The sequence below is a fragment of the Hydra vulgaris genome, chromosome 03 (assembly GCF_038396675.1).
Source record: "Hydra vulgaris chromosome 03, alternate assembly HydraT2T_AEP".
NCBI classification, from domain to species: Eukaryota; Metazoa; Cnidaria; class Hydrozoa; order Anthoathecata; family Hydridae; genus Hydra; species Hydra vulgaris.
In genome coordinates this window covers 17,416,961-17,435,283 of record NC_088922.1, presented here as the reverse complement: position 1 = coordinate 17,435,283, position 18,323 = coordinate 17,416,961, and the positions used below count along the sequence as shown (strand labels likewise).

At 27.6% G+C, this 18,323-nt stretch overlaps 2 protein-coding genes across 2 annotated transcripts in view; one reads left to right on the top strand and one right to left on the bottom strand.

The window, feature by feature from the left end:
• Positions 1–601: 601 nt before the first annotated feature.
• On the bottom strand, positions 602–2,347 carry LOC124809004 (uncharacterized). The gene has a single exon (XM_065792509.1). The coding sequence runs from the start codon at positions 2,274–2,276 to the stop codon at positions 912–914; it is 1,365 nt and encodes a 454-aa protein (XP_065648581.1). The 5' UTR covers positions 2,277–2,347; the 3' UTR covers positions 602–911.
• A 3,130-nt stretch (positions 2,348–5,477) lies between these two features.
• The window catches only part of LOC101237246 (arylsulfatase B), a 58,353-nt gene continuing 45,507 nt past the window's right edge, over positions 5,478–18,323 (top strand). The window contains exons 1-2 of the mRNA XM_065792508.1: positions 5,478–5,612; positions 16,481–16,640. Coding sequence (XP_065648580.1) covers positions 5,529–5,612; positions 16,481–16,640 — 244 coding nt within the window. The 5' untranslated portion in view covers positions 5,478–5,528. The remainder of the gene's footprint in view (positions 5,613–16,480; positions 16,641–18,323) is intronic.

The following is an 18,323-nucleotide window of genomic DNA, read 5'->3' as shown; positions in this document are numbered from 1 at the left end:
ACAATGCTAAAAGGTGGAGCTTTAGTAACTCATTTCTTAATAATTTAATTCTTAACTCATCATCTCCATTATAAAAGTTGATAAACTTACATCTGCCATTGACACAATTCGCACACACTCACAATCCGTGACGCAATCGCAACTAGTGAGTAAAATATTTACATTACAGTAAGAACCTGTTAAAACCATTGAAAAAGTTGTTTGTAAAAAACTAATTAGCTTAACTAATAATTTTTTGGGAAACTGAGTTTGAGCTCGCTGGACTATAAAACGTTTTTTTACCGCACCGTTTTTAAAAGTTTTCTTTTGCTCCGAAAGAAATTATACTTTTATACTTTTTTTATTTTAATTGTACTTTTCTTTTGTCTATTGTCTAGTCATTAGTTAAACCCACTAATTTTTGAAAATCTATTAATAAAATAATAAGTATTATTTATTTAGATTTCAAATAACAAAACTAAAAAAAAAACAATGCGTATTATAGTAGTATAGACAAATATTGTTGTGTAGTCAAGTGGTGTTCATGAGTGATGAAGTGATGTCGTCAAGTGGGTTCATGGGGTTGAGTATAGTCATGTATATAGAAAAAAAAAACATAATATTCACTAAATAAAATATTTATTTGTTTATTTTTGATAAATAAATAATGTTTTAAACGCAACATAATAATAAAACACAAATAACAACATGCTGCAAAGCATGTACTTTTAATGAAACACCGTGAATTTTGTTTTAAAACAAATGCAAAACGGGTCATTTTTGAAAAAAAAAAGTGTTGAACGCAGGAGAAAATTATCCTTGGCTAAGTTTTACAGAAAAAAATCCAACTGTAATTTATTAATATGAGTTTCATTTAAAGTTTTAATATAATTATATAATTATAAATTATAAAATTTTATGTTTTAATAAAATTATATAAATTTTCCACCCATCGACTCATATGTCTTGTTGACGCTTTTTGACAAGCCGACTTTAGCAAAAGGAAAATCAACTAAAAAATTGAAAGATTGAATTTCATTTTTGTCAACTTTTGATTTTCTCATTACAATTTCCATCCCTAATCCCAAAAACAATATCGCAATGACAATTCCTAAAAGAAGTTGATATAAAGCGCTTTTCTTAAACATGTCAGTAATTGAATCAATATACAATGTTTCAGTTTGACAAAACCTTCTAAAATGTTCGTTTGATCGGTTTAAAACTTCATCTTTTTGTTTTAACATGCATTCAATAAAGTACGAAGCGTTAACTGATAAATTCATTGGTATAAGAATGCTCGTTTCTATTTTTGCAGGGATAATATTGACGATGCGTAACGGAACGCTCTTACTATCATTAGTAATTTCTTTTTGAAACCAAGCAGCAACATCTACATTTATCAGAGCAGCAAATACTTTTCCATCTCTAACCATATCGAGTGCTTCATTGTAAGATTTAACAGGAAATATTTGTGCAGCATAATTTTCATTAGCAACCTTCAACTCGTAAGAATTTTCAAGCACTGAAACTTTTTGCGCATAAATATCTAAACCTTCTAAGCCTTTGATTGTCTTCGTTATTGTTGCTGTTGTAAGACATGCAATTATAACACCAATAAACAACCATATAGAAGCAATTACTTTACCGACAATTGACCGAAGTACAACATCTCCGTAACCAACTGTAGTCATGGATACCAAACTCCACCAAACACCTGTTCCTGTTCCTGCTATAAAATATTTTGAAAATTGCTTATTAGATTTGTATTCTGCAAACCAAATTATTATTCCAAAAAGAAGAGATAACATTAAAGTCAGAGCTATGATTTGCCGACAGCTGTAAATTCCTCGAAGCATTTTTATAGGTAACGAAATCATGTATCGAGGCATAATTATTGCAATACCATTTGACCATATTAAAGGCAAAGTACGCATCTGCCAAACCTTTTTGTATTCTTGTGAGTTGCCAAACATGTTTTCGGGAAGCCATACCAAGTTCTTGTCATTAACAACTGAAAATTCGCTATTGCTGTGCGTTATATTAGAAAGAAGAAGTTCATAAAATTTTTTTCTAGAAGGTATGATTTTTTTATAGTTAATAAGCAATTTTTTTTTGCTACAATAGTATTGCCCCTCACTAAACATCTTTGGAAAAATGCCCGAAATATTACCGTCAGAATTTCTAAAAATGAACGGTTTTATTTCCCAATAAATAATATCTATTGATTCAGTATTTGTATATTTCGCTAATGTTAATATTGTAAGCAGTAACTTTGAAGAAATCAATTTAGTAAACATTATTGCATTCAAGCAGCTGGTACAATTTTACGAAGCACTTGAAATAACTTTTTATTCGTCTGTTCTGTATAATAACTAGAATGTTTTTAATAAATAAAAATTAAAAATACATTTTTTTTAATCTTAAACTAAAAATATCTTCTTGATATTTTATTCTAAAACTTTTGAATTGGTGATCAACAAAATCTCGAGAATAGAAAGTTTCAATGATATACAAAAAATATACAAAAAAAAATTATATGAAAAATTAATCTCAAATACCAGTGCAAATAATATAAAGATAAATTTAATTTAAAAATTCAAGCAATTAAGATATCATATGAAAAAACTAAGTTTATATTCAAAACCTTGGCTAATTTTAAATTCTCTGAATTTGTAACGTTAGAATTATTTTGTTTTATCTTTAAAAATCGAGTTATTTCTATGTGACTCAAAATAATATTTTTTTTCTATATTAAAACCAAAGTTATAAGTAAAAAAAGTTGCATAGAAAAATGACGTTATAAAAATGTTTATATATGTTGTCTCCTAAAGTTTTTCTTTTTTAAGTCATTTTATTTCAAAACTCAAAAATGTGGAGATAAAACAAGATAATTCTAACGTCGCAAAATTCAACAGACAAAATAGCGACTGGGGACTTAAAACGCCACTCAAATTATTTTCAAATTATTAAACTCTAACCTAATTATTAATAGTAAAAAAATATTTATTATATATCACATTTATATCTAATTAAATTACCAACAACAACAACAACAAAAACAACAACAACAACAACAACAACAACTATAAAAATTTTCTTAAAAAATTAAGGAAATTTTTTGTTGTTGTTGTTGTTGTGCTCTATTAAGGAGCTCCAAAAAGTCCTTACAGTTTTATCACAGAGCACCGCATAAGAGCATCTAACCAGGAGGTCCAAGCCTCTTTCCTTACCAATACCGCTTATCTGGCCAGAGCTGGTACCGAATCTTGAAGCTCTTCGTTATGGTTTCTTTAAAAAATGCATTAAAATATTAAATGCATAAAGCGTTCTGTTGAGACATCATATTGTGTTTCTGTTATTGTATTTCAAATTGTTGTCTTAGTAATTGTTGCCTTAGTAGTTCTTGTCCCAGATTACGTTGCTCTCACTCAAGTCTTTTATTTTCTTTATCATATTTTAACCTTTCCTTCAAATTAAACGGACTTTTTTTGGAATTACATTGTCCTCATCCTTTTGTTTTTGCGTTTCACCTAATCTTTCAATGGCATTTCTATTGCTTTGTATGTTTGAAAATAAAATTAATTTTTTTAGTGTATGTAAAAATATTACAACATTCCTCTATTGAGTTATTAGAGGAGTTTTATGATATTTTTACAGACACCAAAAAAAAAGATGCGTCTCAATAGAAGAAACATGTTAATGATGATGAAAAAAACAATGCAGTAGAAATAAGAAAAAAGGATCTTGTTGGAGTTTCTTCTCCAAGCCCTAATGTAGACTTCGCTCAGCCAGTTTTTGCTTTATACTTTTTTAACAAAACTATAAATTTTTTAGTTCACCTTGAGATGTAGCAACTCATAGAAAAATATCAAGAGTGTTAATTAGATCTTCAACAAGACTATCCTTTTCAACACTCTCAACTTGCTCTTTTGTCCAAAAGAATTACAACTATTTCTTTAATAGATCTTTTTTGTCATCACATTGCATGGATAACCTAAAAATAAACACACTAAAATGATTAGTTTAATCAAAAAATGATACAGGAATTTTTGGTGTGGTGGAGGGAGGGATGTTGAAATATTTTTGTATTTTGTATCCTATTTGCGTCTCCTAAAAAAAAAAGGTCCTCTATTACTGAGATATAAGCATACCCCATACCAACCCCTTCCCTAGATCCGTCACTGACCTTAATATAATTATATTTTGTACAAAATACAAAAATATTTAAATACCCCCCCCCCCTTCAACAAAACCAAAAATTCTTTTTTTATATAAAAAGGTAGAAAAATAAATATATCACTTCTCACCCGGCTACTTTTAGGTAAACAAACGTGCGCGTCGCATTTGTTAAACCGCTGTTAACAGTACCACGCTAACTATACTAGCGTGCAAATTAAATACAGTGCTTAAGTCTACAAACTATGATTAAATCATTTCTATAATTAAAACATTTTTGATCAGACAAATATCTTTAGAGGATATTTATAAAGGTTATAAGTACGAATTATAACCTTGTGACCTTTGTCACTATGACGCTTGTATTAGCCTTATAGTATTAGGCTAAAAGTAAAATAAAAAGAAATTTTTATTTATTTAATCATTAAATAAATAAAAGTTTCTTTAAACCAGATTATATACTGGTTTAAAGACCTAATTACATAAAATACATAATTACACAATATACTTTAATAAAAAAGACAAGGGTAAGGACACAGGAAAGTATATTATTTATTATAAGGAGTGGGTTAAATATAAGAACTAGAATCGTTAGATGTATAATGAATAATAAGAAATTTTTATTTATTTAGTAATATTATTATTACCATTAAATTAATGGTATTAATAATACCACTAAATAAATAAAAATTTCTTTTTATTCATTCATCAAAAGAAATTTTTATTTATTTAGTGGTGCACCATTTAATTTATGGTATTAATAATACCACTAAATAAATAAAAATTTCTTTTTATTCATTCATCAAAAGAAATTTTTATTTATTTAGTGGTGCACCATTTAATTTATGGTATTAATAATACCACTAAATAAATAAAAATTTCTTTTTATTCATTATACATCTAACAATTCCAGTTCTTATATTTTACCCACTCCTTATAATAAATAATATACTTTCCTGTGTCCTTTACCCTTGTCTTTTTTATAAAGTATATGGTGTTATTATGTATTTTATATAATTAGGTCTTTCTAACCTGGTTTAAGGATTTTGGGTTACATTACTACATTGCATAACTATATTAAGAACCTGTTGCCGAAGATGGAATAAATGTATTTTTTGAAACCTCAGTGTACTTGCTGTCAAGTTTTTCCATGCAGTCTACATGCAAAATCATAAATTATTCAAAAAACAATATATTTTAACGATAGTACTGCATACTGATACTATCATTGATAGTACTGCATGTGCTACATTGTAGTATGTGCAGCCAAAATAAATTACAAATTTATAAGATATAAATTTTTTGTGACCTACTAAAGCTTAATTATTTAATTTGAATAAAATTTTTTTTTTTAATTCAGAGATTTTCAGAATATGATATATCTGGTAATTTTGTATGCTGTGACTTTGGTTAACTGCAAATCCCCTCATATTATCATGATTGTTGCTGATGATATGGTAAACCAATTTATATATATTTTTTATATATAACTTAGGCTTTTATTTTTTATGTAAATAAAAATTTAATTTTTAGCCAAGTCTTTCGTAAGTGTGTATAAAGTTTTTATCTTGCCGATTTATATATCTATAAATTTTTACTAAAATCTTATCAAGATTCTTGATAAGATTTTAGTAAAAATTTATTCTTGACAAGAAGCTGTATGATATATTTTAACAACATAATAATAATTGTGTCAATAAGGCTATGACCAATAACTTATGATAGTGTTAACACTTATGATATTGTCAAGTATATCATTTTATTTTAAGTGAATCTCAAAATCTGGTATCGATCAAGTTAATTTTTTGAACTATACTAAAAACCCTTTGTACTTTATAGTTATAGCTTGGTCAATATGGCTGTAGTTTTTTAAAGGTAAAAACATACTAGCTGCCTGACTAGTTTTCTATTGAAATATTATTTATAACTATATGATTTCTGAAAGTTACACACAAGTTATTTAGTTTTTTTGTTTCAGTTTTTGGCAAAATTGAGATTTGTCTAGTTTATATTTAAATTTATTGTGGAATTATATTTTAGCTTTTATTATATTCAATGGTAAGTTATTCCCAGTGTTAACAATTAATAAACAACAAATGTTTGACCATATTTGAAAAAGTGGTATCTGGATTCATTTCTTCAAAAAATACATTGTCAGTTTGAATTTGTGTTGTAGATATGTTCCGTCTTTGGATCCCATTTGAAAATGCTTTGTGACTCAAATTGTTTTATTATGTTAAATTTTACATTGTTGAATAAGATCTTCTAGTAGTCAAATATTTTAATTTTTTCATTAAATAATTTTTTCTATTAAGTAACATCAAAACCAAATGACTAGATATGTCTAGCTAAATTTACTTTAGGGTATAGGGTAGAACAATAAAAGAAAATTTGGGAGAATAAATACATGTTGCAGGTTCAGATTTACCTATAGGTTTGATAGGCTATAGCCTAGGGCGGCAAATTTTTTGAATAGGTAAAATGCTATTTGCTTAAATAGATGAAGAAATTTTGTACTGGACAAAAGTTCTTCAACGTGTAGTTGCTATGGTAAAAAAATAAACAGATCACGCACTTGCACTAAGGGGTCATGATGAGATTTTAGGATCCCCTAGAAATGGAAGTTTTCTAATGGCTATAAAAATGTTATCAGAATTTGACTTGTTTTTATCTGAGTACTTTTTTTTTTGCATATAAGGGTGGGAAATTTTTCATAGCCTATGGTGGCAAAATTGTAAATCCATCTCTGACATGTGGTAAGAGGAAGAGCAGGAGGTTTGATAGATAAAATAAGTCCAAGCATTTGTCTACAATATACAACTTAATGTTTTTAGGGTAACTGAACAAATTTTAGTTTTATCTCTGCTACAAGAGTTTTGAGATCTTATCTTTTAGATTATATTATTTTTACAGTTTTCTTTGTTTTGCATTTCAGATTTCTGCAATAGGTTTGCCTTAGCTTATCATAGAACATCTTGCATTTCTTTATTTTAGCTTATCAATCTGTCGAGAAATGCATAGAGTTTCCAAAATACCGGAAAATTATAATATCGGTTTTCAGTATTCAAAATAGTTTAATACGGGAATAAACCGGTGTTGTGCGCTATTTATAAAATTTAACAAATTCCTTTTCTTTTTCAAACACTTTTCTTTTTCTATTTTATTTTACTTTTTAATATCTAAAAATTAAATGTATTATTTAAAATATTAAAAATATTTTATCAAGCAGTAATAACTCAATAATTTAACATTCTAAAAAATAGTATTTTAAAAATATTAATGCATTTAAATATCAAAATTCATTTGGGTTTGAAGCTTAGTTGAAAAGTTACCAGCAACCAAAAAAGTTCTTTCGCTGGATGTTGATGTGGGCTGAATTTTTTTGAGGGCAGAATCAATCTTGTTTAAATTTGATGTTTGAACTCCACTTGCTTCAAACAGCTTAAACTCCATTAATATCTCTGAAAATGGATCAGAACAACTAATTTTTGGTCGGAAAGAAAACATCTTTGTTAGGGATTGTTCATCTGATGATTTGACATTGACACTATCCAATACTTTGGTAAAGTTTTGTTTAAATATATTTTTTGCATATTGAGTAATTGCTGACTTTGAAGAATATTTGAAGCCATCATTATTTTGTGGCATATTTGAATTAGGGTTTTGCAAATATCTCATTAGTAACACTAAATCTTTGTTGCGTACCTCATCGTATCGCTTTTTGAGGGAGTCTAGCATCACTTAAGTTAGATGTTTGTTCAGAAAGATTTTTTAACAAAAACATATGAACACCTTCACTGGTCAGAATAGTTGAGTTATCCTTACTTAGCTCTTTAACAGCCAATTCAAAAGGTTTAAGGACTTTTAAAATATCTTCTAAAACTTTAAAATCGACTTTCTCATATAAACTTTTTGAATGCATGGTTTCAATTTTATTAACCTTTCAATCATGGGAACCAAAGAGTTTCACAGAGTTTTAATGTCAAGTTTTAGCATGAGTTTTTTCAATTTAATGTAAGTTATATCAAGTTTTAGCATCATTTTCTTGTTCAAAAATATGCTTTTGCAATAAGGAGCTACGAGCGCTTGACAATTTAAAAAATTTAATCAGTTTACTTGAATTATTCCATACAGACTTGATGTCATCTCAAAATGTTCTGTTGCTGCTTCCATGAGCAGTTTTCTCTATGATATCATTAAAAATGTTTCTGGGATTCAATCTCTTAAGATAATTATTGTCATTATAATCAGAATCTGAATCATTATCTTCTTCCGAAGTAAGATTAAAAAGAAGTTTCTTACTCTAAGAAACTCTTAAGATAATTATTGTCATTATAATCAGAATCTGAATCATTATCTTCTTCCAAAATAAGATAAAAAAGAAGTTCTTCGGAATTGTTTGCATTATCATCTTCATCGGCATCTTCATTTTAACAAGACCCAATTTATAAGCAACTTTAAACAAACCGTTTCCAGATACCGGTAAAAAACTGGTATTGGAAAATGGTTTCGGTATTGGAAAAATTTAGTTGAATATCAGTTTTCAATACCAGTATTAAGAATCCTGGAAACTCTAGAAATGTTTTTTTTTTTTGTGATACTTTACACTTTTGTCTACTTTTTTGAAAAAATAATTATTTTTGTTGATTTTTTTAATTTATTTTCAAGTTGTTTTCAAGTTAAGTTCAAAATTTTCAAGTTGAAAATTTTAGATTTAGTTTTGGCAAAAGGTAAGTGACCCTTTTGAAAACTGTTTCTTACCACAAATTTGTATTTGTAGTGTTCTGCTTGTGGCTTTTCAATTATAAGTTTTAAAGCTTTTTAGCATGGTTATTGGCTGAAAAATGAGAATGGGCAACTGAAAGTGGTCAATTTTCATCAGAAACAATATCAAAAACAAAATCAAAATGAGTACAGTCTTTGGAAAAAGGAGAACAATATAGAACAAAAAGTAATATGATTGAGTGAAACCAAGTAAAAATTTAAAAAAAATAGTCAGATTCAAACCTAATTTTACAACAAATTGGTGAGTTGATACATAAGAATATGTCCAGACAAAGCGTGTGACACTTGAAGTCTTTGTGAGCCTATGTATAATCGTCATAACTACCAAGATCCGAAGATGAAACAGCCAAATTTAAACTAGTCTTACTAGATCTGATTAGTATTGCAAAAGGTATAATTCAACAGATAAAAAATTCACTTTAAAGACAAAAATATTTGTAAAGTATAGATTGAAATAATTTGATAGCAGTTTTAGTTTTTTTATTTATTTAATATTTGTGAATACTTTATTTATGTTTTAAATTAGTACAGAACTTAATTATAGATAATGTATAATATCCTGTACTCTTGCATGTTTAATACATGGGAGGGTAGGTTAAATAATTTTTACCTAACCTTACCACTTAATCTAAGCTTATTTAGATCCCTGCTACCCCATATATTAGTTTTTTTCATTGTTATCAACAAAAAAAATATTCGAGCTACAAAAAACTCTCATAAATCTCAATTTGTTTAATTTTTTTTTTTAAATACCTTTACTTTTTTTTTTTAAATACCTTCACTTCCAACAAGGCTACAGGCAACCGCTATTAGAGTTGGAAGTTACTTAAAAAGAAAAGATCAAGTTTGTAAAGCAAAATAATGATTAAAAGACGACTTAAAAGATTGCAAATTATATGAATCAATTTCTCAGTATGTTTAAAAATGAAAGCTAAGTTTTTTGATATCAGCTTTCACTGTATATTAAGTTGTGGCTAGATTAAATAAAAGCTCAATTAGTTAAAGTATTAAACAATTGTTAAAACCCATTGTTAAAAAAAGCTCAGTTAGTTAAGGCGTCAAACAAATTTTTAAAACCTAGACTGTTGTGCAACGCCAGTTCGAATCCAGTCACCACCAGCTCAGCATTTGAATGTTACTTTGGTATGCAAAATAATTTGGTATGGGTGTTTTGTAAAAATATTAATATGGGTTTAAGATGTTTTGATTATATACCCACAATAAATTAAAATTAGATTAAAAAAAAAATTCCCACCACCCTTTTATTAAGGACCCCCAACCCCACAGCTTAACTAACCAAGAGTAATAAATAAACAAATAAATAAAAGAGCTATAATTGTTCTTGTTTATAACAAAATAAAACAAGTTTTAAACAAGAAATAAACAGTATATTTAAAGTAATACAGCCTGAAGAATATATAGTATAGTATAATGTTTTAGTATATATATACAGAGGTTGAAATAAAATGTTCACAAAAAATGTTCATCACACTAAATGGCTAGGCTCTAACACCCTGATCCTGCTGGCACTAAAACTCATAACTTCTGTGTTTTTTAATCTCTTACACAGATAGTAAACTTTGTGACTTTTTTTCCAGACAACCCTAATCACTTACCTTCACTCCTTGATTTGTGTCTTGTCTCAGACCCTAGCTTGTGTCCAGTTTCTCACTGTTCTCCTTTAGTGTCATTCCATATAAAATCATCTAGACTATGACACCATTACATCTCAGAATTTGTTCATTTTTAGCTCTTTTACGGTCCACATTAAATAAATAACAAATACAAAATTTTTTATTAAAAGTACACATGGGTTCTAGAGATATCATCAGTTGAAATAATACTGCATTTTAGTGATTATCTGAAGTGACTACAAAGCAACTTTGACATATAGTATTTTGATAATCGCTTTGGGAAATTTCCTAAAACTTTCTACCCCAATAGATTTTTACTTGAGGAATTAAAAAATAGCACCCTCAAAACTTGATAACCTCAGGAAATGTCTTGTTTATCCAATTTTGTTTAAAATTATTGACTTGTAAATTGATGATTTTCGGAGGTAGAATGAAGTAATTGAAATGTTTTTGAAAACATTTTTTTGAATAAAACATAAAACATCAATATAATGTTACTTAGTGACTAGTTTAGGAGAGATATAGTCATGGACCAAGGGATGGCATGATTTTTTTAATTTTAATTTTTATTTTAATTTACCTCCCCAAGGCCACAAAGGCCACTACAGTCGAGGAGGCTACTTGAGTTGTAGTTACAACCTTCACTCAACTCTATAACTCTGAAATACAAACCTTGACGAACAAGGTCGCTGTGCGGAGAAACAAGTTAAGCGCAGTACTATCAGGGTGGTGGGGATCAAATTGGAACTTCTCGATTATGAGGAATAAATAGGGTGTTGGGGATCAAACACTACCTACATAATATAAAGTTATTAAAATACAATTTAAAGATGGTAGATAAAAAAAATATATTGAATAGAAAATGTTTATTGTGTTTAAGTTTGAAAAACTCATAGTAAATAGTTTTGTTGCATTTCAATTCATTTTCATTATTTTAAATCATTAAATGCTTACCTCTAATTATATAAAAAGTAAGCAAAAGTTTTGTTTTTTTCTTTTAAAAGGTTATGTTTTATGTGTTTGTATTTTCTTGAAGAATGATTGAGAATTTTATTAATAATAAATATAAACAGGATTTTCTAGAAAATAAGGTTTTGTTTAACTCAAAAATCTTTTTTGTGAACAACAAGAAGAAATAATGTGGCAAGGAAATTTACAAGGAAAATATAGTTCAAGAAGAATTATTTGTTGTTATCATGAGCAATTCTATGGAAAATATTTTGAAAAAAAAATTACTAAGTGCTGCAATCTGGTAATCTAACATTTATTACAATAGTAATATGGTATTAAAAAAAAACTTTATTAAAATTTATAAAAATTATTAAATTTTCAGTTACTTTAAAAGCTTCTTTAAATTTTTTGTTTAGGTCATTCCATATGAAATCATCTAGACTATAAAGAATGTAAAGATTTCCCTAGACTTTTACAAGAGAATAACATATATGTAAATCGAGTATGGAAATTTTGTAGTAACTGTTACAAAAAAGCAGTGGAAACTGATGAAGGTTTAAGTTCGCTGGAGGAGTGGGAATCAACAAGTGAGAAAAAAATTAAGTTAGATACCTCTATAAAATTGCTTGGGATTTTGCCAGTTATACTCATAAGTCTTTTAAAACACAGCAAATTGCCTGCAGCAAAACAAGAGTTTGAGGGCACTATTAACAGAGTTGTAAAAAAATAGTATTGAAGAAGCTTCTTTAACTGCAGAAATAAATAGCTCCATTTAAACAACAGCATAAACAAAAATCATGATCTAGACATTTTAATGTATGAAATTAAAAAAAATATTTCAGAGACTGACTCTTATTGTTATTAGGTGCAAATGTTAACACTTGCACCAGAGTCATGGACTAAAGAATGAAGATATTAATTTACTTTAAAGTGTCTGAGTACTTTGTTCGAAATGCAAGACAAGTTAAAAATGAGCAAAGAATTCTATCATTGCCTGACAAAAAACTGGAAACCCTCTTTCTCCAGAAACAGTTGAATTAGTGATTAACTTTTATCAGTGATGAGTTTTCAAGATTGATGACAGGAAAAAAAAGATTTTGTAAGTGTTAAGAAGAACCAACATGTTCAAAAAAAATTATTGTCACTCAATCTTAATGAATTACATGTTGCGTTTGAAAAAGATTATAATGTCAAAGTCAGTTTGTCAAAGTTTTGTACTCTGAAACCTAAATGGTGCATTACAACTAATGCATCAGATACTCACAATGTATGTGTATGTATACATCATCAAAATACAAAATTTCTTATTGATGCAATTGGAATAAAGGTTATAAAGACTTAATGGCTTTGATTTGTTCTCTTGAAAATGCAGAGTGTATATTGCATCGATGTAACCAATGCCCTGGTTTTCAAGCATTAAAAAGTTTTTTAGTCCAAGAGTATATGGACCATAAGATAAAAGAAGATGTAGTATTCAAGCAATGGCTGAGTACTGATGGTATAGCACTACTGTTACAATCATTGCCAATAGATGAATTTAATGATTTATTATGTGACAGCATTGACAACCTTACCACGTATTCATGTATTGCAAAAGCACAATGTACTTGGAAAACTGTAAAGAAAATCTTAACCAAAATGCTTAAATGAGATTTTGCTGAAAACTATCAATATGTTGTTCTGGATGAAGTTCAAAATTATCACTGGAACTAAAGTCAATGTTCACTTTTTAGAATTGAACTTAATTTTATAGATAAAAAAGTTCTCAGCTATAAATCTTTTTGTTACCAATCAGAAAATGTTGATCATGACACAGGGTTTGTTTACAAGATTCAAGAAGATATAACAAGATATATCAAAGAAAATCTATTTGATGTATTAAGTGTGAAATACTTTACTTATGGTTGTGCAGCACAGTTTAAAAATTATATCAATGACTACGGAAGTCCTAAACTTCTAATTAATACTATAAAGAAATTTTTCGTGAAAATGTTTTTTAAAAAATTACAATCTCTTTTGTTGCATAATTTAATTTTTTAAGTGTTTGCTTTGAAATAAGGAGTAAGCAATTAATGATTTGAAATAATGAAAAAGAATTCAAGTGTAACAAAATTTAACTTTTGAAAACTTATTATAACTTATTATTATAACTCATGTTTTTAAATTGTATTTTAATAGTTTTGTATTATTAATTTATTTTATGTAAAAAAAAAAAAAAAAATCTGGGGATAGGGGGGGGGGGAAATTTAGGCAGGAGTCCCAATGCCCTCCCTTGGTCCATGACTATATATGTTCTAAACTAGTCACTAAATAACACTATATTGATGTTTTATTCAAAAAAATGTTTTAAAAAACATTTCAATTGCTTTTGTTACAAAATTTAAATTTTTCTGAAAAGACACCCTTTTTAAATGCAGATTTTGATCCAGTATTTAGAGAGACAATTCATGAATCTAATTTTTTTCAGTAAACCTAAGATAAAATAATAATACACAATTAAACTTTTTACTCGGAATTTTGGGTGACAGTCTTCATTTTACCTCCGAAATTCATCAATTTACAAGTCAACAGTTTTAAACAAAACAGGATAAAAAAAACAATTCCTGAGGTTATCAAGTCTTAAGGGGGCTATTTTTGAACTCCTCAAGTAAAAATCTATTGGGGTAGAAAGTTTTAGGAAATTTCCCCAAGCTATTATCAAGATACTATATGTCAAAGTTGCTTTGTAGTCACTTCAGATAATCACTAAAATGCAGCATTATTTCAACTGATGATATCGTTAGAACCCATGTGTACTTTTAATAAAAATTTTTGTAGTGGTTATTTATTTAATGTGGACTGCAAATGAGCTAAAAATAAATAAAAATTGTGAGATGTAAGGGTGTCAAAAATGTTTTTTTTTTGGATGATATCATATGGAATGACCTTTTAGGTGGTTTTGGATCTCTATAAATCTTTCATCTTGTACTTCTTCTTTGGACAGCATGCTTTGTGTGATTTTTGAGTCGGTCTTTCGGCTGATGTCTTTTTTCAGCTGATAAATGCAACTCCTGATAATGATAAAAAACTCAGCTGATAAATGCAACTCCTACGTAACCTCCTGGATCCAAGCAAGAATGAAAGTTTTTTTTCCTTCCTGTCAGTCAGTTCTAAATCAAGCCTCATTCTGCTCCATGGTTTTCACCTTTTTGTGCTGCTATATCTAATCGTAACAAATTTCTTCCACTTTTTATAAAGAGTAACTCTCTAGAGAACAATTGCCTTTTTATTATAAAAAGAAATTAATGTAAAAAAAATACTGTCTCATGCTTAGCTCCATTATTTCCAGTTTATTAAATCTCATATCTTATCAAAGAAGTTAGGATCTAAAGTTTTTTGGAATATTCTCAACAGTCTCATTAACAAAGTCTAACATTTTCTCTCTAATTCATGGGTCTGATCTTATTACCTCTCAAGGATAAAGCTGAACTATATATAAGGAATTTTTTTTCTAATAGCTCTCAAATCTAATGGCCATAATCTTCTTATCATTACAATTAAACAATTTAACCCATTGTTTGACATGGGTTAAACTGTTTAACTGTAATGATCATTTGACTCCCCAAGGCCATGAAGGCCACTCCTCAACTGGAGTGTGAACAGGGAGGTGAATTGAAATAAAAAAAATAAAAATAAAAAAAGTATAGAAATATAGCAGGCTATACTTGAACACATATAGATAATAATGCTTAAATAAGTTACTTTTAAGTATAACAATAGAACAACACAAAATAAAATTATTCTAAAAACAATACTATGGTAATCAAAGTATAAGTACATTCAGCTGTTAAATTAAAGCTTATAAACATCATCTTAAGAATAAACAATATTGCCTGTAAACAAAGTCATAATAAAAATTTATCAAAAAAGCTCTTAATAATGCATAAAGTTTAGTTTATTTATTACCATAATGCAGGATAAAAATATTAAAATGCCATCGGTTGGAAAATTGGTAAATTAATATAAAAAGGCCGATACCAATTTCGATTGTGCAAAAAGTGATTAATCGGTACATCACTACTTTTTAATCGGTATTATTTAATAAGTGCTTGACCAAATCTTGTTTTCCTGCCTGCTGGAAAATAGCATTAGTGGTTCCAATTTTTAAAAACTCTGGAAAACATTCTAATCTAATTGAACTATTTTCTAATCAGCCTTCTCTCTATTATTAGCAAAGTCTTTAATCAACAAAATTTGTTTGTTTTGTTGTTTTTATTTAAGTTATTTTAGAATTTAAGTAAAATGTTTGTTTTTTGATTTTTAATTATTTGAAATAACAATTAGTTATTGAAATAGCAATTAATTAAATGTTTAAGTTTTAAAATTCTAAGGTTGGCAAAAAATTGTTGACCTCAGACACTGTCAGATCAGCAATTAGGGTCGGCAATGCTGACCCTAATTCTGAGGGCTAATAAAGCACAAACAACAACTGCATACTAAATTTTTTTAAATGATAGTTTAAGCTATTTTTGCAAAGATTGTCTGATGATATAAGTACAAAACAAGTCAAAATATCACAAGGAAAAATCTAGTTAGTATGTTGCTGATGTTTATATATGTATATATATATATATATATATATATTATTATTTTGTAATTGCTCTGTCCTTTTAAGAATATTGAGCACTCTATTTTGTAAAATACGTTTTAAAATTGTTTAAATTTAAATTGTTAAAAAAGTTTATATATATATATATATATATATATATATATATATATATATATATATATATATATATATATATATATATATATATATATATATATATATATATATATGTACATGTATGTATGTATGTATGTATGTATGTATGTATGTATGTATGTATGTATGTATGTATGTATGTATGTATGTATGTATGTATGTATGTATGTATGTATGTATGTATGTATGTATGTATGTATTTATGTATCAGGGTTTTAATGATGTCAGTTTTCATGGATCAAAGCAAATACCAACTCCAAATATTGATAAGATTGCAACAGAAGGTGTTATACTTAACAACTACTATGTCTTACCAATTTGCACACCTTCAAGAAGTGCTATAATGACCGGAAGGTATCCTATTCACACAGGTATTTTTTATATTTTTTATCATTGCAGTTTTGTCTAACTGAAATTCAATATTAGTAATCATCCATTCTTAAAATGGATTTTATTTTTAACCATATAAAAAGTTGTAATTAAAGTAAAATATAAGTTGTCTGTAATTTAAAGCCTATGTTGAAAAGTGTTTGTTGTTTATTAACAAATGTTTTTAAAAGTGTTTTTTATTGTTATGCAAAATTTAATATAATATCATACGAAATCATGATCTCAAATTATTTAATAAACAAGATCCTTACATCAGAAAACTAATTACTCATACTATGGCTTTGAAGTCCAAAAATCTGACTATCACCAACAATCTGCTATCACCAACAAACAAATAAAATCAAAAGCAAATGTTAGTTTAAAAATATTTATGGATGTTTTTAAAGGTTTTGTCCTCATACCATTAAAATTTGCTACAGTTCTTAATCAACATGTTTGTTAAAAATGGTCATGATAAATCTACATTTAAAATAATTGTTAAGAATTATTTTCAGAAGAGTCTACCTTTCTGATATTAATAAAAATAAAAAAAAGCAACAAATGATTAAATAGTTAAACTGGGAGTTAACCTATGTACTTATTTGGCTTTCAAGATTAGTACCAAAATGTGGAGAGAAAAAACATAAACCATACAGTGTAAAAATAATTTTTACCACACCGCCTATGTTGATAAATATCTTTTGTAATTTTAAACAAATAGCTAATAGTGTGTACAAACATTTTCTGTTGTATTTATATTAAAGAAATAGAATTAATAATAACAAGATGAGTTAAACATCAAAATAACAAAATGAAAGTGATTGGCATGCATATATTTGACAATTGAACATGATCATGAATGTGATGGGATGTTTGATCAGATAAATCCAAAAACCTCTTACAATAAAATCAGAGTATGGTGAACGTAAGGTTAAAGAATCACTCAGAATCAATTACGCCTCAATGTACCAGGAAATAAAATGTTCTTATACTTTTAAACCATGATAACTGAAAAAATAATCTACAAATAGTTAGAGGCTTTTATTGCAAACATATTTAGTAATAATAGTTGCTGGTTTTATAATAAATGTTGTTATCTAATAATAATGATAATAATAATAATAAGAATAAGAATAATTCATTTATTTCAGACAAGTACAATATGAGGTCCATAGTAAAACAAAACAAATTAAAGTCAATCAACAACTCTGTTTAATCCATACGCAGTTAGATTATTACTGGCGCAGGCGACAAGCTGCTTTTTAAAACTATGTCTGTAGTTAAGCAGTAAAGTATCAAGAGTAGGCAGGCCCAGCTCCATAAACATATTTTCAGCACTTTTAGTACTTGTTATAGCCAAAAAATATTTTAGCACATTTCTTGTAACAAGATTGTAGATTTGAAAAAGTATTTACACTATAGTTAAGCCACAGAGCAGCATCGTACAAACAGAGGCAGTACGCCTTAAATAACTGTATTTTTACCCTTATTGAACATCTCTTAAATCGACTGTTGAGAATATTTGAATGTGTATACAGACATTTAATCTCTATTGATGTCAGCATCATCAGATAAATTATTTTCAATTATATGACCTAGGTAATTAAATTTTTGAACAAAAACTAGTTCACAACCGGCTAAGGATTATTCCATATCAAATCACCTAGTTTTTTGAAAGTTCCCCA

Coding starts and splice junctions, on each gene's coding strand:
- LOC124809004 (XM_065792509.1), bottom strand. CDS start 2,276: ATGTTTACTAAATTGATTTCTTCAAAGTTACTGCTTACAATATTAACA.